The 23,893-nt window shown below is 47.2% G+C and overlaps 1 protein-coding gene across 1 annotated transcript in view; it reads left to right on the top strand.

Annotated features, from left to right (window-relative positions):
- The window catches only part of LOC121834279 (tudor domain-containing protein 7A-like), a 157,077-nt gene that overhangs the window by 12,518 nt on the left and 120,666 nt on the right, over positions 1-23,893 (top strand). The window contains 5 exon segments of the mRNA XM_042288040.1: positions 8,304-8,409; positions 10,065-10,170; positions 13,177-13,350; positions 14,940-15,114; positions 18,738-18,959. Coding sequence (XP_042143974.1) covers positions 8,304-8,409; positions 10,065-10,170; positions 13,177-13,350; positions 14,940-15,114; positions 18,738-18,959 — 783 coding nt within the window.

Below are 23,893 nucleotides of genomic sequence, written 5' to 3'. Positions count from 1 at the left end.
GTCAAAAAGCGAGCCCAGTCAGGGAAGATGAGCAGGAAACGCCATAGAGTGATCTGAGCAAAGGCTCGACGTCTTGGAGGCAGAAAAATAAGGAATAAATTTTGCTTAGTGCGGAACGAGAGGCTCTGCTCACCCGATGTAGAGTATGCTACCTGATGCAGAGGGAAGAGCCGACAAATCCAGTCCAAGTCTTGGATTGGATTGAATTGGATTTAGGACGCGACACTAGGCTAGATTCAGTTAGAGCTACTAGATTTAGTAACAAATGGGAAAGTCTCACACCGTAATTTAATCCAAACCTTAAAGGGAGGGTGCAACTATTTCCGAACTTCGGTCAAACATTTCTGGAAGTTGCCCCCTGACACTTCTAAAGCAAAGAACAGAAAACCGATTTCGCCTGCGTGTCCTAGTTGTTGTGTAAAAAAAAGATAAATATTGTCATTTCGGGCACCCCTCAGCTTGCTCCCAGCCTTCAGGGTCACACCTGGTCCCCTTCCTAGTGACGTAATTCGAGGTGAGGTTCCCGTGTGCTCTCTCGGAGGACGCTTCCCCTCCCTTTCTCTGCGTACATTAGCGGGCGGTATGCTGCAGCTTAGAGCCGAGCGAGATTACGTAAGCTTTTCGCAGTAGTTCCTTCGGCTGCCACTCGCGGCTGCGGGTGGCGGAAAAGCTAGACTTTTGCTTTGCGATGATGCAGCAGAATCGCAACATTTTTTAATGAAGAAGATGTTTTCCGTATTCTCTGGGACGCGATAAACAACGTAAAAATGACGAGACGCAAATTCTTTTAATCTTAAAATCGTTGCACCGCTTCTTTAAACCGAAAGTGTGCATCTGGTGGCCACGCGACCATTCGGTTATTGACGTGTGTGGTTGAGCGTCATGTTTTCGTCGTGTTTCCGGAAGTGGCCTCTTCACTGACGATGTCGGCGGCAAGAAAGTGCTCGTTTAATCCGGACTGGACGAACCCGAATATTTCGGAATATGCAAGTTGGATTAAGCCCGTGCAAAATGATCCTCACAGTGCTCAATGCTCAATGCCTTGTGTTCTAATAATCTTGTATACTTAACTGCCTCTACAGTGGTCAGGGAATTTCACCTGAATTTGTCAGTGAAAACCTGGAAAAGTCAGGGAATTTCAAAATAATAATTTGCTAGACACCCTGACATGCTTTTTACTGTCATTCGAAGCCTCTGGGTTGTGCACCCTCATAAAGGCAACATTTGGTCACCTTCCACATTATGCTGAGTCATCTAGTTCTCACAGGGGTGGAACGGCTGCGCCTTTTGTACCGTTTTGCGCCAGACGCATTTGTCTGCGCCATCCTGCGTCATTTTGCGGAAACTGCGCCACAGCCAATACTTCGCGCCATTGTGCTCCAAATCGCACAACGTGCGCCAAAATAATTCTATTTTGTCTTGGTTTCATTTTTTATTGACTCCATTGGCAACAATGAGTGCGTTTAGCTTGGTCGACCTTGCAATTTTTCGTTTCGTTCATTTTTCCTGTGTATCCCAAGTCGGAAGCACGCGAAAAAACTTGGGTCGGATTTAAAGTGCTACATCACCTGCGACTGGAAGCAAGTCGGCCGAGGTGAGGTCGAGTCGTTAAGCGTCAGATTGCCTGAGCGTCTGCGGCCCAGGTTCCGGACGTCAGCCAGTTGAAAACACATTTGCAAAATATTCCTTTTAGTACTTCACCGTTAGAAGTTCGAACTGCATTCCTGCAAGATCGTGATTTGATAGAACGGAAACGCTGTCCGATCCAAATCCTTGCCGGCCAGCAGCTCTCACGCGAGCGTTAGATCTGTGTGGCATACTTTAATCTTGCTCTGGCTCATCGCTTCGAATATGATAGCTCCGTTAATCGTAGTCTGATGCTTCGATATTGAGTTGTACAATAGGATAAACTCAAAATTTGTTGCCCTGTTCCTCTGCGCAACATGGTTCACATGGTTTGCACGTATAGTTATTATGTCGAGCATGTGTGGGTCGTGCTGGTTTGCATTTTGAGCAGCTGAAAGCCACTCAGAAAATATCAAGGACACTATCTTCAGAAACATATGGTACTTGTTGGTTCTCACTAAGGCCAAGTTTTTGCACCTGTTACTAGCTAGGTTCCTAACCACTGATGCTCATCTGTGCTGCTAGGCACTATTGAAATTGCTCCTGAAGACACAAACTGAGGTGCAATCAAAACTGATTTGAGCTGCTCCTAGCCTGCTCCAGAATGTAGTTTTAGCTGCTCCCAGCCTGCTCCAAAACAGCAGTTGCAGCTGCTCCTGTGGCTGCACCCAAGTACATTTGATGAGTTCCACCCCTGTTCTTACGATAGTCGGTGACCGGTCAAGAACAAAGTGGAGGCTCCTCCCACCTCTTACCACTTTAGTAGAGCGAACTCTCCTCTCCACCATTCAGTCTGCTCAAGTCCACTTCGTTATTGACTGGTCACTGACTATAGTGATGGACCAAACTTATGGCTAATAAAAAATTCGACGCCGATTCTTGGGATTCTGCAAAGCCCAAGTTTTGCCAAACTTCTCTGAACATTCGGCAAATGGATGGATGCATGATATTGCCTATGCATTGTTGCCAGACCTAAAGTCGTTTTTTTGGGTGAAAAAAGATTTTAGGTTTTTTTATAATGCATATTGACAATTATTACTGAATAAGGTGATATTTTACGATATAATTGTATCTGTGTAATTTTTGTGTGTTGGCACTTTTACAGTCTCTCTTTGGAGAAGTGGTGCAACAGCAAGGTTGGGTAGTAGCGGGGTGCAATCACAATATGCGAGTTTTAGTTTTGAAGCCTCATTAATGCAAGCGTGCAGGCAGGCAGGCAAAACCGTTGCCGTTTTGTGCGCAACAAATGAATGCAATGGCTGCTGAGCCTTCACCAGTAGAGAGAACCATATTATTCTAAATATGCATGGTTTTCCATTTATTTCACTTTAGCTTTTCATGCCTGTGTGTGCGTCCAATATTCACGACAACTTGTTTTTTCATTTTAAAATGCCGGTTTCTGATGTTAGGACACACTTCTTTTTTTAGGAAGATGGGAAGAGTTAGGAATGTCGGATGTGCAACGTCGAGCATGATAGTTCTGTGTTTAGTTTTATGCAAATAACTGGATATCGCAGAAAAAAAAAAAAAAAAACGCTAATTAAAATGAAGTATTTTGTTTTGGCACATACTACTCGTGAGCCTAAAACAGGATTGCCATAAAGGTGAGGAGTATTTTAGCCCTTTGAAGTCAGCAATACTTATCGATTCATCGTTTCTTCCGGTCATGAACCATTTTCTGCATATCACATACCTGCCAAGTTTTACGATTTTATTGTAAAGTGCCCGCTTTCCAGCGCTTTCTTACGGTTATCGTATTAACAACACTATCTGTACGATTTTGCAGCCTAAACAAAAAGTTTTTGTTTAGGCTGCATCGCCTGTTTACAAGTCGGGGTTGTCAACGCTGGTACATCGACTTGTATGCCAGGGGGCGCAAGTTACCGCTCCTGTGTTGTAAGGGGTGGTATAGCCGCTAACATCCATCCACCCATCTTAATCCAAAACTCTTTAGGAATTCTCCTTTGTTGTGGCGACGTTGGTCGTGGTGAACGTTGTGCGTTGTGTTACTCATGATCCCTTGAAACCATCTTTGCTACAAGATGTCAGGAAAAAATACTTTCAAGTGTTTATTCCCAGCTATTCAACCGACTTTCCATTTATGAAGACGTCGCGCAAGGGCGAAAGGTACGCATTTTGTGGTCTGTGTCGCTGCGATGTCAACATTTTGCACGCTGGTCGCCGGGACATTCTGTGTCATCTGAATACAAAAAAGCACAAGGACTCTGCAAAATTAGTTGAAACCAACGAGAAGCTTGGCGGGTACTTTAGTCGATCATCGGATTACGACACTACTTTAGCAGAATGCCTTTTATGGCATTTTTGATCGAACACAATGTGCCGTTCACGGCGGTTGTTGTGGAGATGTTGAAGAGCAAGAACTTTGCTCTTTAACGTCTCCGTTAAACCAGGCACAGGTGAAAAAGTTTTCAGCAATGCGAAGAGGGCACACACGCAGTTCCGCTTCTCCATGTCGAAAAAGACTCTTGAGCAGTTTAGTTGTGAGATACAGCCAGTCCGGAAAGTGCCATGAACAAGTGTTCAACAAAAACTTCCTAAGAAAAGCAAAAGCTGCAACTTCCTCAGTGTTGGCCCAACCTTCTACCTCTAAAGAATAAAACATTTCGTGCAATGTATGATGTGTTTGTGCCCTAGTTGAGGCATTTTTCTTACCTAAACTAAGTTTTTGAAGAATAAAACAGTTTTCATATTTTTTTACACAATTGTAGTGTTTTTTGGCACCCCTGTAATATTTTCAGCATTGTAGGGTTGGCAGGTCTGATATCAGTGAATGGTAAAGAAAATGACTATAGCATACAAAGATAACATGAAGGGTTTCTCTCAGGAGGTTATCCTTTTTCTCGCATTCTCTATTGAAACTTCTTCGATGTGTAATACTTCTCGAAACATTCTCCAGGGTGAAGATCGGGGTTCTTACTGCAAGTCTTGCAGAAGAACACCGTCTCTCATTTCGGCTGGCTTATGGTCGCTGCAGACGGGGCAGTCCTTGCTGCTACGTCTGTCAAGTCTGTACAGGAAGTGTTGCTTGCCATCTAGTCTTTCTTCTATGTCCGACTGGGTGGCTGGACCTCTCTTCTTTGGTTGGACGGTAGTGGAGGTGGCGCTGCATCTTTTCTCCTTGTGCAGCCTGCTGCATTTTCATCAGCAGATAGCTACTGACGATAGCCATCTCCATAATACAAAAAAAGAGTTTCCTCCAGCATCTTATCGACTTCCTGGTGAAGCTGTAGCTGGCAATGTAAGGGTCAGCCCTGTCAATGTTCTCGGTGTAGTCGCATATCACAAGAGGTTTCTCTGGCGTGGCAGTCTGGCCTCGTGCTTGGGTCCTTGTCTTCATTGTGGGATTATGAGCTGAGCTCAGCATAATCACTTGGCGTTTGTCCTGCCAGGCCAGTGTCATGTAAGAGTTCCCCTCTCCGAAGGCTGCCACATCTCCTTTCTTCATTTCCTTTTTTTTACTTGTTGCGGCATCTTCTTTCTGCTTGTCATAACCGGTCGATACCACATCCTGGGAGAGAAACTCTTCCACAAGCCGCAGTGAGAAATCTGTCGGTCTGGGGACACGTGCAGCATCCAGAAGATTTGAAGAAACCTAGTTCGTGTGAACACTGATGTGAAAAATGGCATCTTGTTCAGGATGTGCTGTGAAAAGTACTCCTTGAGGTCGGGCATCGGGTTCAAGAAAGGCTATGAACTTGAGCACTGAGACGTCCTTCCAGCTTTTCCACACAGACTGTTCCGCTAGTGGCTCGGCGATTTTTTCTCGAGCTTATTTGTTCGTTTCTTGTACAATAACTTCCATCAATTCATCTGTGAAAAATAGTTGGAAGTAGTGCAACAGACATTGGAGATTCGAGGTTGAGACCTGTGCCCCAGGATTGTTGACTGTGAAGAGAACAGCAGGAAAGCGGGGAAGGCCTTGGGTATGCGGCCTCCATGAAGAACCATGTGGCGGAGCATCCCCACACTCGCCGTCTCCTGCAGCGTCTTCTTCTTTGTCGCTGAGCTCGCTGTCACCAGAGGACATTTCTTCAGCTTCTGAAGGAGGTATTAAACTTTCTTCCTCACTGAAATCATTGTTGCTTTCGGGGAGTTTGCGCGAAGCATTCCCATAAAACGCGTCCAGTGCGAAGGAGGCCAGTTTTGTTATCATGGACACGCGACGTGAGTGAAGAAAGAGCGCATATTGCACCGCTACGTTATTGTTCTGCCCTCTCTGAAACGGAGTAGAAAGCTGCCAAACATATTTTAAACACCCTGCAAGAAATGGCACCACAAGCACGAAAGCGGATTTTTAGGCCACGCCCAAAGAATTGTCGGGTGCTTCCCAGCACCTGATCGGAATGGCGGTCCAGCAATGTCGGCCCAGGCCCGACTGATGACCACAAACGGTTAAATTACAGTCGACTCTCGTTAATTCAAAATCTCTTAATTCAAACTTTCGGATAATTCAAACTAACGTGCAGGTCCCATCCCATGCGTCTCTATGGGAAGAAACTCCTGATAATTCAAACTTTGCTTTATTCAAACAAATTTTCGGCCCCCCTCGAGTTCGAATTAATGAGAGTCGACTGTACTTGTCAGTCACTGTTGCAACTACGTCGTTACATCGCTGGAAAGACTAAATGAAAATCGCGTTATCCAGAATGTTGTGCATCATTTGTCACTTACACAGTGGACTCTGTCAATTCCTGGTCGATTTTCTGTCCTTGAGGCAGAAAATAATGAAGAGGACTACACTCCCAAAGGCTGACAAACACACAGTTATCATATTTCCTCTCTGCACCTCGCTGTAACCGCTGGTAGTACTACACTGTATGATGGCGTTCATTTGCAATCCATGGCACCGTCACACTTTCGTGCGTCCGCAGACGTTTACCGAATTTTCGCCGAACTTTGCCAAATAGGAAGTTGGGCAGATTCGGTCCATCACTGCCAAGGCCCCCCCAACATATTCCGGGGATTTCCCACTTCTGTACACAATCGAGCAAGCGCGCTCCCGCTGCTGCCTTTCCCCGAGGCATTCTTTTTTTTTAGCTTTGTTTTGGGCTTTTTGGTTGTTGCAGTGTACAAAGCCAATATTGAATCCAATCCAATTCAAGAGGTTGCTATGAGAACTTGGGTCTGTCACGAACCTGCCCAGTTTTGAGTTTTAGATAGTTCGACGTTTTCCAACTTTCAATGTGATGTTCGACAAAGATACGACTGAAAATAAAACTTTGTGCGCATGCCGAAAATGAAAAAACAAAAAAACAAAAACAGTTGACTCCATTTGGCAGAGGGAAAGTGCAATATTTGTTGGGTGTATTGGCATCACTGGTTCACATTACTAACGAATGCATTAAAAGCGCATATTTTCGCTTTTATATGCTGTAAACATAGGTGACCATATTATAAAATATAAGATAAACTACTTTCTAAATTATTTGTTTACCAAAATTTGAAATATTTGTGTAGAAGCCGGGCAACACTGTCCATAAGTCGAACTTCTTCCAACTTTAGTGAAAGTTCTAGGGTTCGGCGAAGCATTCAAACCTCAAGGTTCGACGTTAAAATTGAGGTTCGACAAAAGTTTGCAACACCCCTAACGAGAACGCACCACCAGCTGTCGCCGCCATTTCCTTAGTACCCGTGTTTTCTTTGTTCGCCAAGCATCCGTATACGGTGCAGAAGAAACTCCCAAGTTGTGGATTGGCATTGGAAGAATGGCAAAGACGTCCACCTGACCTCTCACCATTTCAAGTTGGACCGTAAGAGGGTTCGCTAGTGGGACAAGTACAAACTTTTGCTGCAACACAGGTTTGGGAAGTCAAAGGTACGACACAAATTGAGCGACGGTCGTCAGTGAAGAAGTTGACGACACCTTGTAGGAGTTCTTAGAGCGCGAAAGGAACTCTAGAAGTGCGGCGAGGAGGGCGATCTTCACGAACGGCTGTCTGACATCGGTGTCCCCCAGAACCTCGACGAGCTGCGGACCGAGGGCTTAGACCTCATTTTTAGGTCTGAGGAATCGTCTTGTGGCTCTGCTCGAGACTGAGGTGAATGCCAGGATTTGTTTTTTGGGTTGAATATTGATTGAAATAAATAAGTGTTTTCAACAATGCAGGCTATAATGCTTTTTTCACTTTTACTGGCCGCCACTTTGTGGCCACCATCTTGACTCCTTGAATGCCATCTGAACGTAGAGGAAATGCAAAGAGGAGGAGGAAACAACTGCTGGACTATCAACCTTTTAATGAAAAACTTGAGTTTTTCATTAAACTTTGCTTTTCCTCTTTGTTCAGCTGGTATTCAAGGAAGCGTGTTGAACCAACCAGCTCAGCTCCAGGCTGTCATGCCACCTTGAATTCTGGGCCCGATCCGAATAAGTGCCCCTCTATATCTATAGTCGAATTATCTCAAAATTTTGGTGGAGGGGGGGCGCTTGTTCGGTATTTTACTGTAGTTCTTACCCTTTAAAAAGGGTATTGACGTAGCTCGCATAGTGATGCGTCTTATAAAAGTGTCTTTATTTTACGCTTACTACACCAGAAATGTTGGATGGGCGCAATCAATAAATATTTGTTGTTGTTCCCATGCAGTTTTGGCGCACTCTGTGTCTTTCCCCCAAAACCCGATGCAATCTAGGGTACTGGATGTTTTTTCCCCTTCCCCAGAGGAGTATACAGTGCTCATTGGCAGCCCCATTCCATACAAGAAGTTTGGCTATGACACCCTGGAGGCATTCATCGGGAGCATTCCCAATGCGGCCACCATTCGCAAGTGAGTGGCTCCCACCCCCTCCTTCCGAGAAGCCTAAAATACTTCACCCCTGGTAAAAGCGCTTGGAACACAGGGAAGAAAATTTAAATAACGAATCTTTGGTTGCAGGAAAGCTCGGCGTACTTTTGTGCCAATGTTTGGATAAGTACTTTCAGTAACTTTCCAAGTTTGCGATTAGATTTCAATTACTGCAGCTTAGTTACGTCTTGGAGTAACTTGTGACTAACTTCTATACACTTCTCAAAATGAGGTCGGCTGATGCTCACATTGATTTAGTCTTGCTGTGAGTGCTACACGCGATGGCCTCGAGCCGAACTCAAAACAAAAGTATGTCAATATCTTTTTACGCCGCAAGTTCAAGCGTTGGCCAGTATTTGCAGCACACCTGGACATTGTGCAGTACCTAGAAAGCTGTAACTGTGACTAGGTGCATCTGTAAACACTCATGTGTAACTTGATTGCGTTTTCTCTTTAGTAACGTTATATAGAGATGCAAACCTCCCGAGGTTCGACTAAAAAATTTTCAAACCCCGAAGGATGTCTGAATTGGCGAAGTCAACCTTGTGGATGCAATTAATGTGGTGAGTGGCGTAATTATTTCCAAGCTGCAAAATGCAAGAGCGTTTTCTAGAGAGACACATTTGTCTCTAGAACACGGTCGTTTGTAGTGCCACTCGGTGCGTTTGCGATACGTGTACACAAACCTTGCCGTCGGATGGCAGCACTTGGGTCCATGCTGAGTGCACAACCACCACGTGGAAGGGCAACTAAGCGATGGGGCCCGAAATGGCTCACTCACCTTTTCTGGTTAGAAGCTATTTCTCCTAGATTTATTCGGCACCCCTTTATTCCAGTTTGCCACAAACACGGAGCTCTACTGGTGTGGTGCAGAAGTATTCATATAGCCGGCACTTGACATGTTCGAGCGGGTTTGAGAACCTTTTGGAAGGTGTCTTTGACCGTGTCAGAATGTCGGGGGTGTTTTTGTTTTAATCGAAAGAGCGTTCTGTGGCAGGCTGTCTCGCATATCCCACTTGCTGTAGTGTGCGCCCGTAATGCACGCTCGTAATGGAAGAGTGGGGCGGGGACCCGAATGCTGTTTGGGCGCACGAATGTCCGCGTCTCCTTGTGGCCTCCGGTCCAGCCGAGCGAGCACATGAGTGAGAGTGCTTGCGGGGAAAACACGAGCGCCTCGTTGGCGGAAACTGGAGTCGAGGCGAGCTTTTGCATTTTACTCCTTCCTTCGGCGGGGCTTTGTTTCTGAGAGGACATTTGCCTCGTCGATTCATAAAGTATGTTCCAAGTTTGTCCGCACTATGCTATTGTGACCCGGAATCGTCGGGGAATTTCGAAGCATCCGCAAAACTCCGGGGACTGTCGGGAAATCGTCAGAAGATCGGTCGAGCTGCCAAAGTGGACCGAAGCGGGCGGTGCGGCGACGCGCGACGAAGCGGGAAATTCTGGCGCGTCCGTTTCACCAGATGAGACGCACCCGAACACCACCACATTCCCTTCTCGAGTAATGGTTGGTGGATTTAATGGAAACATTGCGGGGGAAAGCGGGGGAGGCAAGCAGCTGGTAGGCAGCCCGGTGCGTTGCGCGTTGCTGCTGCCACGGTGGAGGTCTTTGTGGGAGACCGGGGAGTCCCTCGCAGGCGTTCCCGGGACACGGTGGTGGAGGCGGTGACAAAGCCGTCCACGGCCCACATGGCCCACCTGGTGGCCGGACAGAAGGCGGCGGCCAAGGACAAGCCACTCCTGGTGGGCTCTTCTTCCTCCCTTGATCACTACCCTTTCTCACTGGTGCGTTTACCACGTCGGAGAAAGTGGTCCCTCGATTGGCGCAGAAGTGTCGCCCGTTCCCCCACAGACGCCCGTTCTGCTGCAGCTTGCCCTCCAGTGGGACAGAGGCTTCTGGGGGCGGCTCGCTTTCTCTCCCTCCTTTTTTGGGAAACTCTACACCTGACTGCCGGCGACGTACAAGAGGGTGACGCTCGGGCTTTTGGGATTTGTTGGCGTTTGGGGACCACTTTGGATGCGTTGTCAAACGCACCAGTTGGAGACACCGTAACCATTACTGCGTGTTGACTCAGCAAATGTGGGGGGCTAAGGATGGGAACAGATGGTAGCAAATCATTCACGCCGGCCGAAAAAAGGAAAAGGGCAGAAAGAAGGTGGACGAAAGGTTGGGCACGTTTATTTGAACTGCTCGCCGACTCCTTTTCACATGGTGCGTGACAGCCATAATTTCGCGCAAAATGGCGCCTTAAACTTTGGCAAGAAACGAAATCAAACTAAATGACTGGTATTGTTTAGCGGCACGAGATATGAAGTCAAAGTGAAGCCTCTGTTAAAATTGACTTTAAAGATGCGACCAGCTGCTCTTTAGCGGGCGGCAAGCGGGTTGCCTTTTAGTCGAGGAACACCGGTGCAGCACCCCCCGACATCGCGCCGTGGTGAAGCTGTGGTTGATTGGTTGTACCGCAAGCCGCAGCATTACAAAGACGTCGCGTCTTGCCGTACAGCTGATGATTGGTGTTGCCATCTCTTGCAGATACCGTATTTACTCGAATATAAGTCGACTACAAATATGGGTCAACGCCTTTATGTTAAACTCGCCGAGAATTTAAAAAAAATGTAATTCAAATATAGGTCCACTTTTTTTTTTTTTTTTTTTTTAAAGAAGGGCGGTAATTTTTGTTAAAAGATAGAAACAAATCTTTATTTACGGTGCTGTCTGCTAAATCAAGGGCGCAATTTCCGGACACATCATGGTCGTCGGAAGCTTCATCCGCTTCGCCGACATCCGCACAAATTCGCAACAATACCTCACTGACACAGCTGCAAAGGGCGACAACAAGAAACAAAAGAAGGTGAATACGTGCGCACCGACGGTCGGCCAAATATAAAGCCACTAGCACCGCCACGAGCTATTGCGAGCAACAAGAGGCGCAACGGTGAAACCTCCATATTTTCTACCGGGGAGAGAGGGATGGAGGGAAGGGGGCAAGGTGCCTCCTCCTTTCCCCCTTCCATCGCGTGGGGCGTGCGTGAGCGGCGCCGGCCGTGGCAGTTGCGGACAGGCGCAAAACCCAGTGCTCCAGGGATGCGCTGAAGCAGCGGCCTGCTGGCTGCTGCTGTTTCGGTGGTTTTCGTGCGCCAAAACCTTTCTGGAATGAGAAGCGGCGCTATGGTGACGCCGGCTCAGTGACTCGTTAGCTCTATGTGCTCCTTAGGGTCGTGATAGCTTCATTGGAGGTTGACCCTTCATTTTTGACAACATTTCCGGAAACGCTTGACTTGTAATCGAATAAATACGGTAGTTTGGGTTTTGCCATAGACGCCCAAAACCAAACTTTGAGCCGCAATATTTATATAACTAGGCGCGATATAAAAAAAAAAAGTATACCTCGCAATTCGACGATACTGGCTTAGCTGAAAACAGTTGTAATCCCAAATCAAAGAATACTGACTGGAGTTTCCCTCGAAAGAAGAAACTTTTCCGGTCTGAGTTGGTCGCACCTCCTCAAAAACGATCATTTTTGCAAACATATTAGCTTTAAAGTATCTCGCGATGTCGGTACCTGTTCCTTCTTGACTTTAGACAGAAGGCGGGTATTGGGAATTGCGCAAAGAAAAACACGAGTGGACGAGCAGTTCTTCAACTTCATTGGGGCGAAACCTTTTGTCTGCTTTCTTTCTGTACTATTTTGTCTTTGCTTTGCCACGCTCCTATTGTTACCCTTCTGTATTGGGACATAAACACCATTGGAGAGTGCACTGAACAAATGAAAGAATGAATTATGCCCGCTTCTGCCTTATTATAAGTGTTTTGTTTTCTGTATATTGTATCTGTGACGGTGGTTACACATAGTGGATAGACAGGTGCATGTCTCTAGGAATTTTGACTCGCTGCAATCTGTTTTTGCCGTCTGCGGCATTCCCTTTTGCTTTCCGTCGTATTTGTTCTTTGGCGGGACTGATATCGAGGATTAGTGTTGGAGATATGCTGACAATCTGAGATGGAATGATGGTACTGCGGTGGATCTGTTAATTTTATTTACATCACTCTCGTCTGTGATCTGGGTTATTTCCAGGGCCAGCAACTATGCTAAACCTGAAGTATCGACGGCTGGGTCTCATTTGTTTTGTGCGCGCTGCCATTTTATAGCCAAGTGCAGAGCAGATGCAGCTGGAAATGGACCCCGAAGAGCAACTTCCCGAGCTTCGGATACGTCGTAGGAAACCTCGAGCAATGTCTTCGTGCCTCGTTGCTGGCTGTGCCGTCATTTGCGATTTGGGGTAAAGCTTGGGATAACCGGCAAGGATGCCCTTAAGCAAGGAGATGGCCCAAGCGTCGTCGATTCCAGAGCGTCGCTCATTTAAAAGGGCTCTAAAGTGCTTTTCGAGATCCTCGTATTGTCATCACTCAATCTACGACCTCTAAGCATTCTAAAGAAAAAAGAACTAAATTACATTCATGCGCGGCCAATTTGCGTAATATAAAGGTGATTAAAGATAGCGACACTTACCGTTGTCACAGAACAACAGATGGCGCTACCGAACCTCGCTGAGTGTGGTCGAACGACGGACGGCGCTTGTCGGCCACTCGCGAGCAATGGTGGGTTCTTGCGTGGACGAGCGGGACTGGTCGTGAGGTCGTTTGTTGCCCGACCACACGAGGGTAGGGCGCCAGCGGTCGGCTGCCAGGCAGCGTCATTGTGGTTTGCTCGTTGTGCCCACACGTGGACGTGGCCCCCCTCGCAGCGCCCCGGCCGGCACCCGGCACCGCGGCAGGCGCCGAGCGTGCGGTTTGCGTCGTACCAGAGCCTCCTAGACGGCCAGACGGGGAGCCCCGTGCGGCCGGCCGGCAGCGCCCCCCTCAACCCGGCGTCCAGGCAGCCCGTTGTCCAGCGCAGGCACAGGGGCCTCCCCCAGCTGGCAAGTCCCCCTCTCTCGATTCTAACGCCCCAGATGTCTGGAATTGACCTCACGGGACATATATTTAACTCCAGCAAGGTGGCAAGTTCGGCTAGTTTGCGATCGTTGAACACTATGCAAAACGGCGCTCAAAGGGACAGGACACACACGTGCTAACTCACAACTGAGTCAGCTGGTTCCTCTTTTTTTTCTTTACTATGCGCTCCTTTATAGGAATCCTGTCGAGACAGTAATTTTACTATACCTAAAGTTTGTTGTTGAGTATGTGTACTACTAGTTTATTAGTAAAGGACGCTAACCTTTCTCTATATTGTTTTGGGCATAGGTTCGCCCCATTAAACGTTTAGTTTCTTCATTTATCCGCCGCCTCAGCATTTGTCCTTCGTGACAATACAATGCTCTTGTTGTTTCTCACCTAATATATTGTCATCTCATGTGGGATGTAACTAGGAAACATAACATTCTTAACCTCCTTCGTGCGCAGAAAAAATCAATTAGAATATTAGCAAATCTCGCATGGAATGAGAGCACTGCTAATTATTTTCAGCAGTTAAACATCCTAAATATATCTTTCCTTTACAGATTTGCCCTACTCGCAAACAACACCTTTATGATTAATTTTTTAAAATCTAAACAAGCATTCCACAAGTCATAATACATGACATGCAGAACCATGGTTTGTGCCGACATCTCGTACAACATACGGACATCAATCAACGAAACAGGACACAATCTACATCACTCAATGAATTGATTCAATATCATGTCATACCTGAAGTTGTCACCAAGTCCCACATAATATCCCTGTTTATGACTCTCACTGCCTCTGACTAACAAATTTTAACCCGCACGTTTTTGGTTGACCACTGCTTGATTTTTCTTGTATGTGTGTAGATTTGTATTTGTTGTTTCATTTTTTTGAATGAGTGATTATGAAACATGTCATCAGTGCTCTCTCTGCCGTTTGTATCGGGGCAGGGACCTCATGAAGTTGCTGAATGACTTTTTGTCCTTGCCCCTCTGCTCCTTGGAGAAAACAAATAAAGAAGTATTATATGTATATCTTCTTTTTTTTTTTTTTATCTTTTGCAGTTTTATTGCAGATTAACCTGTAGCAACAGATAAATTTTGGTGCTTAAAATGAATCTAATGCAACTTTATTTTAGTGGAATTTACTATTTGCTTTAGTGGTTCCATACCTAAAACAATAATTAGCAGCAGTTTCTAGTGTCCTTCATCAATCGGCACCTCGTTGCCGTGCCTGGCGTTTCTAGGCGCAGTTGAACGGATAGTTGCGTCTTGAAGGGAATCTGCCGCGCCATGGGTGAGGTTGCGTGGAAGTGGGAAGGCAAGTTTAGTTGAATCCTAACCTATTATCCAGATTAAATGAAAATGAACTGCATGCTCTTCTCTCTGCTGCTCCAAAATAGCTCGAACCAGTCTCATGAGCGTGAATTTGCGAATATCTCGTTGGTTGATTACGTGGGAGCCGTGACGTCCACTGGGTGGCACGAATGCTGCGGAAGCTGCATTGCGGGCGGTGTAGGAGGGGGACCACCCACGGGTGACCTTCTTCCCCGCCCGTGCAGAAGCCCGGCGGCCGGCTGGAAGTGGCTCCCCGCTTCCAGCGGCGCTCCAACGGCCTGCCCTCCCCCGTGCCCCCCGACAGCCCAGCCGGCCAGGATGGCGCCGAGAGGGTCCAGGGGACCCCGTCGCCCCTCTTGTTGCCCCTCCTGTCGCCCGTGGCACCCGTCACACCCCCAGGTATGCCCACTGCCCAGTTGGTTCCTTGCAAAGCCACTAGTTTGGGGATCCCCGATATTTTGAAGCTCCAAGAACACCTATCGGTCGATGGCCGGGGAAGCCCTCCCGGCTTTGATGCGGTGCTTGGCGAGAAAATACCGTGAGGCCTAGAGACCTCCGAAGGAAGCTTCACCTAGGAATTGGGTCGGACCTTCTGGTGCTCAAACGGGAAATAGGCTTTGGGCTGGAGAGGATTGAGATTGCTCCAAGCATGGCTTTTGGAACTGGGTCCAGGGGGTTTTTCCAGGCTCCCCAATTTCCTTTGCCCTAGCAAAGAGATTTCCAGGGTAACTATTTGAGCGGGTCTGAGCCCCCCACGGGTGCCTAACTGAAAATGCTCCGTGTCTTTCTTTTGGACTGGCGTATCGTATTATTCTGCGTTCATCGACGAGAGTAACATCACGCTGTCGACTTTGGTGGTTTTATGCCGTTTCTCTTCTTCACATTTGATCGTGCCATCGCGACTGCTTTTTTAAGATTTAAATATTTATGTTTCACGGTTGTTATGGTCTCTTCTAACCACTGGAAGTGACGTCCGTTCTAGTTGTCGTGGGGCGTTTGTCGTCGATGTTGCCAAACCCTCGATGAAGATGGCCAGCCACCTGCGGGATTGGATCCTGGGCCCGCCTCGTACGAAGCGAGCACGCTAGCACTGAGCTACGCCGAGGCCTCTGGAAAAATACCACAAAATGGCCAACAACAAAGTGCCGTCGTAGCACCGTCAATGCCGAGGGCTCGTGCCAGGAGCCGCGCTTTCACGCTCTCCCGAGCAAAAAAGAAACTAAAGCGTCGTGAACAAAATTTAACAGATGCCACGAGAAGGCAGCACCGAAACATCTCGGCACTAATAGGTACCTTGTCCTTACGGAAACGGTGGGGTGACCTCAAAATCCCTCTGCAGCCTTTTTGAACCGCACGGAGGAGTAGCTGCATCCACTCTCCAACCGGCCCTGGCTTAGAGTCTGGCGGGCGACTCCCTGACCTCTGGCGATGCTCTTTTGCTGCGGGCTGTTCTCGCCTCTCGAGAAGACGGAGAAGCATTTCCTCCAGTTTTGGTAGAACTTGGGATAACCGGCAACGACGACTTCAAACGCCGGGTTGCTCGATGGTCGTCGCTCTCGAATGTAGCTTATTCGTTGCAAGGAGTTTGTTACGCATACAGTGTTCAGGGCCGGGCTTTCCTAAAAACAAGTGGCAAAGAAAGTGCAACAGAAAAATGTATCGTGGAGATCCTAATTTTTCGAGAACGCCGTCCTTACTTGGGCCGAGGCGGATGTATCGACCGCAGACTGGAAATAAGACTATAAACTTGGGAGCGTGTTGGTTATTGGACGAGGATGACAGAAAGAATGACGCACCTAAAACAGGACAAAAAGGAATGAGGGACACTTCTTGAAAGTGTCCGTCATCCCTTTCAAGTATTTATACCTTTCATGTATAAATACTTGAATACCTTCCGTGCCCACTGCGTATCATCTATTTCTGTCAACCTTTGTTCAAATTTCAACTTACTAGTTGCCTTTCAAGAGACGACCAGCCCATGTCCCCCTGCACTCCCTCATTGGGTTTCTTTCCATGTGCTCCAAGTGCAAATGTGGCTACGCTTCTTTGTGGAAGTTCTAATCCCGATTGAACCTCTGGTTCTAAATCTTTATCCGCGGCAATTAGGAGATAAAGAACTAGAACCACAGAAAATGGTGAACGAAAGCACAGTTACACTCGTTGGGTGACAGTTTGTACGTACCGTATTTACTCGCAGAATGAACGCACTTTTTTTTTTCCGAAAAATCTATGCAAAGTTGGGGGGGGGGGGGGGGACGTTCATTACGCCAAATAAAATTTTTGCGTCCGTATTTACTCGCATAACGAACGGACCTTTTATCATGAAAAATCGAAGTAACTTCTTATCTCTTTGCGCGCGGCGCCCTACCCCGTAACCAAATAAGCTGTGCAAAAAAAAAAAAAAAACTTTTTTTCTTTTCTTAGTTTTTTGGCTTTTTTTTTTTTTTTTGCCGCCTTTCGCAAGCTCTTTTGTTTGCTTAGGCGAGGGCTCTCCGCTTATCTTTCTTATCTCCCTGCGCGCGACGCACGACCCCACGCAACCAAACTGCGCTGTGCAAAAAAAAAAAAAAAAAAAAATATTTTTTTTTGTTTTTTCTTTAGTTCTGTGGTTTTTTTTTTTCTTTTTGTCGCCTTTCGCAAGCTGTTTCGTTTGCTTAGAGGGCTTCTCCGCTCCTCTTCCCGCGGCGCGGGACCCTTCCCCCGTAACCAAACTGCGCTGTGCAAAAAAAAAAAAAAAACGAAAAAAAAAACAACTTTTTGTTTTGTTTTTTGTTCCGTAGGTTTTTTTTTTTTTTTTTTTTTTGGCCGCTTTTCGCAAGCTGTTTCGTTCGCTTAGAGCGCTTCTCCGCTTCTCTTTCTTACCTCCTTCCGCGCGGCGGCGCGCGAACCCAAAATCCAGACTGCGCTGTGCAAAAAAAAAAAAAAAAACGAAAAAAAAACAACAACTTTTTGTTTTGTTTTTTGTTCCGTAGGTTTTTTTTTTTTTTTTTTTTTTTTGGCCGCTTTTCGCAAGCTGTTTCGTTCGCTTAGAGCGCTTCTCCGCTTCTCTTTCTTACCTCCTTCCGCGCGGCGGCGCGCGAACCCAAAATCCAGACTGCGCTGTGCAAAAAAAAAAAAAAAAAAAAAAAGCTCCTCTCCATGTTTCTTTTTCTTGCTTCCGTTGGACCTTTGCGAATTTTTTTTAACGCCTTTTGCAAGGCGTTTTGTTCGCCCACGCTGCCCATGCATTCGCGAACCTCGCTGCACCAGGATAAAAAATTGCGTTCATTTCGCGCGCGTGGGGGAGGGGGTCAAATTTTTGACGTCAGAGTTGGGGGTGCGTTTATTACGCGAGTGAAAAAAAAAGTCGAAATTTTGAGAGCCGACTTGGGGGGTGCGCTCATTGTGCGAGTAAATATGATACTTACTTTTATATAGAAAACTTTTCGAGAAATGCGTGCTTCTTTGCAATACTTTGCATTGGCCATGGTGCCACGAATGTGGAATAAAGGAATGTGACAACAAGGACAGTGTTGCCAACCGGAAGTCTCTCGATATAATATTTGCCCTTTTTTTGTTTGGCAACAAACTCGGTGGCGCCATTTATTGGGTATTCCGCTTCAGGTATATTTTCTCATTTTTTACTCATCATTTATCGTAAGACTGAATTAAGTCCAACGGTGCTATAAGTGGCAATTTCGGGAAGATTATTTGATTTTGCAAATCCTCCGCAATTTAGTTCAGAGCTAAAACGTGATACCACGTTTTAGCTGGCGCGGAAAGAGTGAATATCAAGTATAGCAATTGAGAGCTTGATTAGAGTTCTGTTAAGGACAATCAGTAGGTTGGTGTCCTCTAGCCTCGGCTCTGGTTGAACAAAAGAGATCCCAGGCCCCACCTTGGGCTCCAACTTTATACCTTCCTGTATAACCGTACGCAACGCTCCCAGCGTGTCGTTTGTTAACAACGCTCGGTAGGAAGCTACAATTTTCTCCTAGAAAGAAGTTTTGGAAGCTTTGAACTGCAAGGAGAGTGTCTGGCAGGTCGCTCGTGCCGGGAGCTGGTGGAGGAGCTTGCGGAGCGGAGGGGGCTGAAGGCTTCGTTCAGCGTGCTGAGCAGCCGCAGCTCCAAGCAGGGCCCCCTGACGTGGCTGGCCAGCGTGCGGCTGGACGGGCAGACCTTCCAGTCGTACCCGGAGGAGTTTGAGTCCCGGGAGGCGGCCCTAGAGGAAGCTGCCCGCAGGGCCCTGCAGGGCCTGGGACAGGGTGGGTCCCTCCTCTCGGACGACGCGAGCCTTGGCAGGGGCCCCTTGTGCCGCTCTCCCGCCGTCCCCCCAGGCTCGGCCCACTCGCCTTGTCTTTCGCTGTTGTTTTCCTCGAGTCCACCCGATGGGGGATGGCGTGACGCCCCTTTGTTGCCACTCGGGCCCCGCCAGTCGCCTTCTGGGGACCCTGGTCGAGGGGTCGGCGTGGATGCCTTGGGTGCCGCTAAACACATGATACAGGGTGTCACAAAAGAAAATTTACAGTCTTTTTTACTGCAAAAATAAACTAGGCATCGCCGAACGCTCATTTTCCGTCTAAAGGTAGAGCTAGAGGCCTCAACCAGATGCCAAATTTTCAGTTTGATCCGATGCTGTATTCAAAAGTTATAAGCGATTCTCTGAAAATTTCAATGGGAAAATGGAACCCATTTTCGCCCGTTTTCGGTTTCTGGTGCCATAGAGCTCCATGTATTCGAAAACTCCGTCGGCCGCTATTTTCCCATTAAACTTTTCAGAAAATCAGTTATAACTTTTGATTAAGATATCGGATCGGGCTGAAACTTTGGCATCTGGTTGTGACCTCTAGCTCTACCTTTGGGCGGAGAATCAGCGTTCCGCGATGCCTAGTTTATTTTCATGGTAAAAAAGACTGTAAATTTTCTTTTGTGACACCCTGTACTTTTGGGGTATATCCAAGATACGGCCGGTGTTTTGAGTAATCCCTTGGCCGTTTCTAAGTTTTTGGGAATTTGTGACCACTCAAACGGGCCCTGCACGGACTTTTTTACTGCTTTTTAATTTATACCGTACCCGAGCACCCTGAACGTCGTAACTTAGAGAAACTTTTCTTTTCTCAAATTTCGCTTTATTTTAAAAGTTGTTGGAAAAATTAAAATTACAAAAACAAGCAAAAAATAATCTCCTTCATGACGTCCTTGGTTGCTTGAGTGGCCGTGACGTAAAGGAGGGGTAGTGAGCTCAGCAAGCGCTCACGGCTGCCGCACTCCGTATCAATGGCTCGAGAGGGTGCCACTAAAGCATGTTCTGGTTAGGCTGCATGAAGCGGGCAGCCAGGGCGGCTCGCATTGCATTTGCTGCGCGATTAAACACTAATTCGGCATGACACTTCATTGGCCACAAACAACAGCAAACATGGGGTAAAGATCAGTTCAGAACAGGAGCCACTTCGCGCTGCCATACCGCCAAACCGCAAGCCAAACCTGCTCGCCGAAGGTCTTCGGAACACTGGGAACCATTCGGATCCTTAAGCCCATATACGACCGCAATGCCGTCGCATACATCCGGGACCTTTCTACGCTCGCCGCTCGTCGGTGCCTGATCCCACTACACCTTTCTAGTTTGCGCCGCCTTTTCCACTGCTTGGTACGCGGGTATGTCGACGGGTCATTTCTTGTTTTCATACTTTATAAGCTGCATTTGTTTTTTTCTGATCTAAAATTCTGAACAAAAGCTACTTTCATAAAAAAATGAAAGATTTTCACCACTTATATTTTGTCCAAAAAGGAGCCAGGGGACTGGAGGCAGTGGGGGGAATACTGCGCCCTGAATGCAAATGCTTTGCGGGATCCTCCGCTGCACTTTCACAACTTGATGGAACAACTTGCCGGAACCTCTATTTACAGTAAAGTCTACTTGGTCAAAGCTTACCATTGCATACCGATCGAGGCATCCGACATTCCTAAGACGGCTGTAACCATGCAATTGGGGTTATTCGAGTATGTACACTCTAAGCTCATTACAACAGACATTTGGATATAACATACCGATTTGTGAAGTTCGGTTGGTTTTCCTCTTCATGCCGTTGACTCAACTTCCTATCTGCACACAACATACTCCTCGTACAGCAGACCGAAATCTTGGTCAAAATCAAGGTCTGTTATAGCGAGCTTAGACTGTACCAATGCCCTTCGGACTAAGCAACTCGGCACAGACATTCCAACGAATTGTACACCAAGTGCCACGCAGACGTCTCTTTGCATTTGCCACGTTGACGACCTGCTCATGGACAGAAGTTCACCTGAAGAGCATGAACAGCATCTTTGGTTGCTCTTCAAACAAGTGCGCAGCTATGGTCTCGTTGTCAATGTGATGAAGTGTCCTTGGAACAGCCGATTTCAAGAAAAATCGCGCACTACAAAAAAAAAAAAAAAGTTTTATGAGTCGACTTTGGCACCTGGCAGCCAGACCGTCGGCACCAAAGAAAAATTACAAAAAAAAAACAAAAACGAAAACGAAAAAGAGAACCTGCATTTTTTGATGTGCAAGATGGATCGCACATGATGCTACAGAAAAGCGCTTTGCGAGCGCGCGCCATAGAGATAGATGCGCACGGTGGTCTCCGCACCCGACCACGTGCTATGTTCTCCGCGCTACTCCACGCCAGATTGGTTGCGCTGGCTCGTGTCATTCGCTACGGTCCATCTCAATGGTGTAGAGGAGCAGGCGCATATTTGCGCACGTTCGGCTTTGCAGCAAAGGGCCCATGTTTCGCCCTACGTTGGTGGTGGTTCTGCCGTGGTGCCGTGCAACTTGAACCCGCGCGCATTCGCTCGGGACGAATTATTTAATGCGGAGTCTTCCCGAGTTCAAACTATCAAACTTTCCCTCCCACAGAAATGTATGGGCACTCGCCGGGACTTTTGAACACGATAGAATTAAACGAAAAGTCGAAGTAAGCAGGGTTGAACTCACGAATGTTTACTGTACCTGCACTTCCGGGAAGGCCGGGTTTTCCATGTTGTGACGGATCGCAAACCACTCTGCTTTGCCTTCCACGCTAATCGGACCTCACACTCGGACCGCGAGATTCGTCGTCTCGCATCCATCTCCCAGCTTGCAACCGATCTGCGTCGCGTGCCTGGAGTGAATGATGAGTCAGCCGACGCTCTTTCACGCATCGAGGCACTCGCTGCATCCCCCGACTTTTCAGACTAACCAAGGCTCGACAGGATGACGCCGAGTTGCAGACTCTGCAAGTATCTTCCACCTCGTTGCCACTCGCAAATTCTCGATGTGGTGCAGTCACCCACCGATTTTTCGGACTTTGCAGGGACCGAAAAAAAAATGTGTGAATAACAGAGCGGTCCGGAAAATCAGCAAATTGAAAAACTTGCCTCTATCACTTCTAAGCGGGCTTTAAAAAGCCGTAAATACTGCCTGGCTTCAGATTACGCCTCCGTTTGCATTCGGCAAGTTTCTGTTAGCTTGAGAATTGCTGCCTTCTTTTCTAGCGTTTTGGTCGAGTACTTTCCGTGCTTCTTAGCGACACATTGCGGCGGCTGAAGAACAGATGGGTTAATGATGTCCAAGCTAGTGTAGTCCGAAAACACGATTCACTGAGATCGATATGAGAGGCGCAAGTCCATGACTGCAATGGCGAATGAACAAAAAATGGTAAGAACAGTGATGATGATAATGATGCGCAGCTAGAGAAAAAAAAGCCGTGGGGCATCACCTAGCGGTAGAGCTTAGCAGTACTACTCGAGTAGCGCTGCCAAACCCAGCCTATCCATGTGCAGCGAACATAGACTCCAAAATGGCCGCTTCTCAGTGGTGTTTCCCGCTGATCACTTGCTGCGATTTTGTCTGAATAATTCAACTTTCGGACTTCAAGCTGTCCGAAACATTGGTCGTAGATATGCGCTATTTTTATCAGGTAGGTCACGGTTCCTCATTTAGGTCCAAAATATCGAAGAAGTCCGAATTATCGGAGTGCGAAAAAATGGTCGGTGACTGTATAGGTTTCCAGGGAACCTCGTAGCCATTCTTTCTGACTGTTTCCTGGTAAAAAGGTGTTGTGGGTTTCTTCTCAGGCTAAAGTTCGTCGATTTGAGGTCCCAAAACTTCTGTACGACTTGAGATACATCTGCACTGTCTGTCGTGGCCTTCAGTACAATTACCTGTGAACACCGGATCACAAATGCAAGGAGTTCTGTTGGACCCTGTATGGTCCATCCAAGTTTTCTGTCGTATCTCCTTACCCAATATCAGTCTGCACCCATCGGGATGTCCGCACTTGTTGGTGCATCATAGTCACAGAAGCCGGCTTCTAGTTGGTGATATATTTCTTGCTTTGGGCGGGGAAGTCACTAACTGCAAATCCTACTTGTTGTGAGTGTTTCCACATGGAAAGTTTGTCCCTTGTTTTCAAGAACCAACACAAGTTTTTTTCCCCTGTATGGTCACAGAATGCTGCCAGTGTTCTTTGCCCACAGGCTTGCATCTTTGTGTTTGAGACAGTTGTTCTGTGACTCCCACCATCGAATAGAACTCTTATAAGAATGTGTTGGTGATGTTCCAAGCTCCAAACTGTCGCGGTTTGTGGAAATGCAGTTTTCTCGGCCCCTTGTGTAACTGTAGATTGCAGAGCGACTGGAGCGGGAAAAGTCTTGCTTTTCTTTGGTTGACTTTGTCTCTTGTTTTTGCCTACACTGTTTAGCGAGATAATTTTTCTTTGTGCACCCGAAGCACCGTCCAGCACTTCTCTGGAAGATCCATCTTGGCTTGGCACAGTTCTGTGTTGTGGGGACTTGCAGAAAAAACGACACAGCTTGTCAGTCTGCTGTAAAAGCATTGCAGCTGTTCCTCTGCAGGACCCTGGTTTGGTACTGGGCTTTTGAGCTCGAAATGCTGCTCCACTCTCTTTATCTGCCGTATGTTTTGAACTTTCGGATTCTGTTTTTCTTGTCAAGGCTGTTCATTGTCTACTTTCAACTTTAATACACAAGAATTTCGGGAGTACAGGCAGCTGCTTTGGCTGTTGTTGTTCCCGTGCTTGCTTGTTTTCTTTGCCAGCCCAGCGTTCCTTCTGAATGTCCATGCAATATTGTTCCTTGTCTCGAACGACACTTGTGTTGAAGGTCAACACGAGATCCCCTGGGATCAGTCCAAGTATCAGGGGACGTAGCAGAGCCA

This window comes from Ixodes scapularis, unplaced genomic scaffold (genome assembly GCF_016920785.2).
Source record: "Ixodes scapularis isolate PalLabHiFi unplaced genomic scaffold, ASM1692078v2 ptg000943l_1__unscaffolded, whole genome shotgun sequence".
Lineage (NCBI taxonomy): Eukaryota > Metazoa > Arthropoda > Arachnida > Ixodida > Ixodidae > Ixodes > Ixodes scapularis.
The sequence above is the reverse complement of the archived record's forward strand: the minus strand, read 5'-3'. Positions and strand labels throughout refer to the sequence as shown.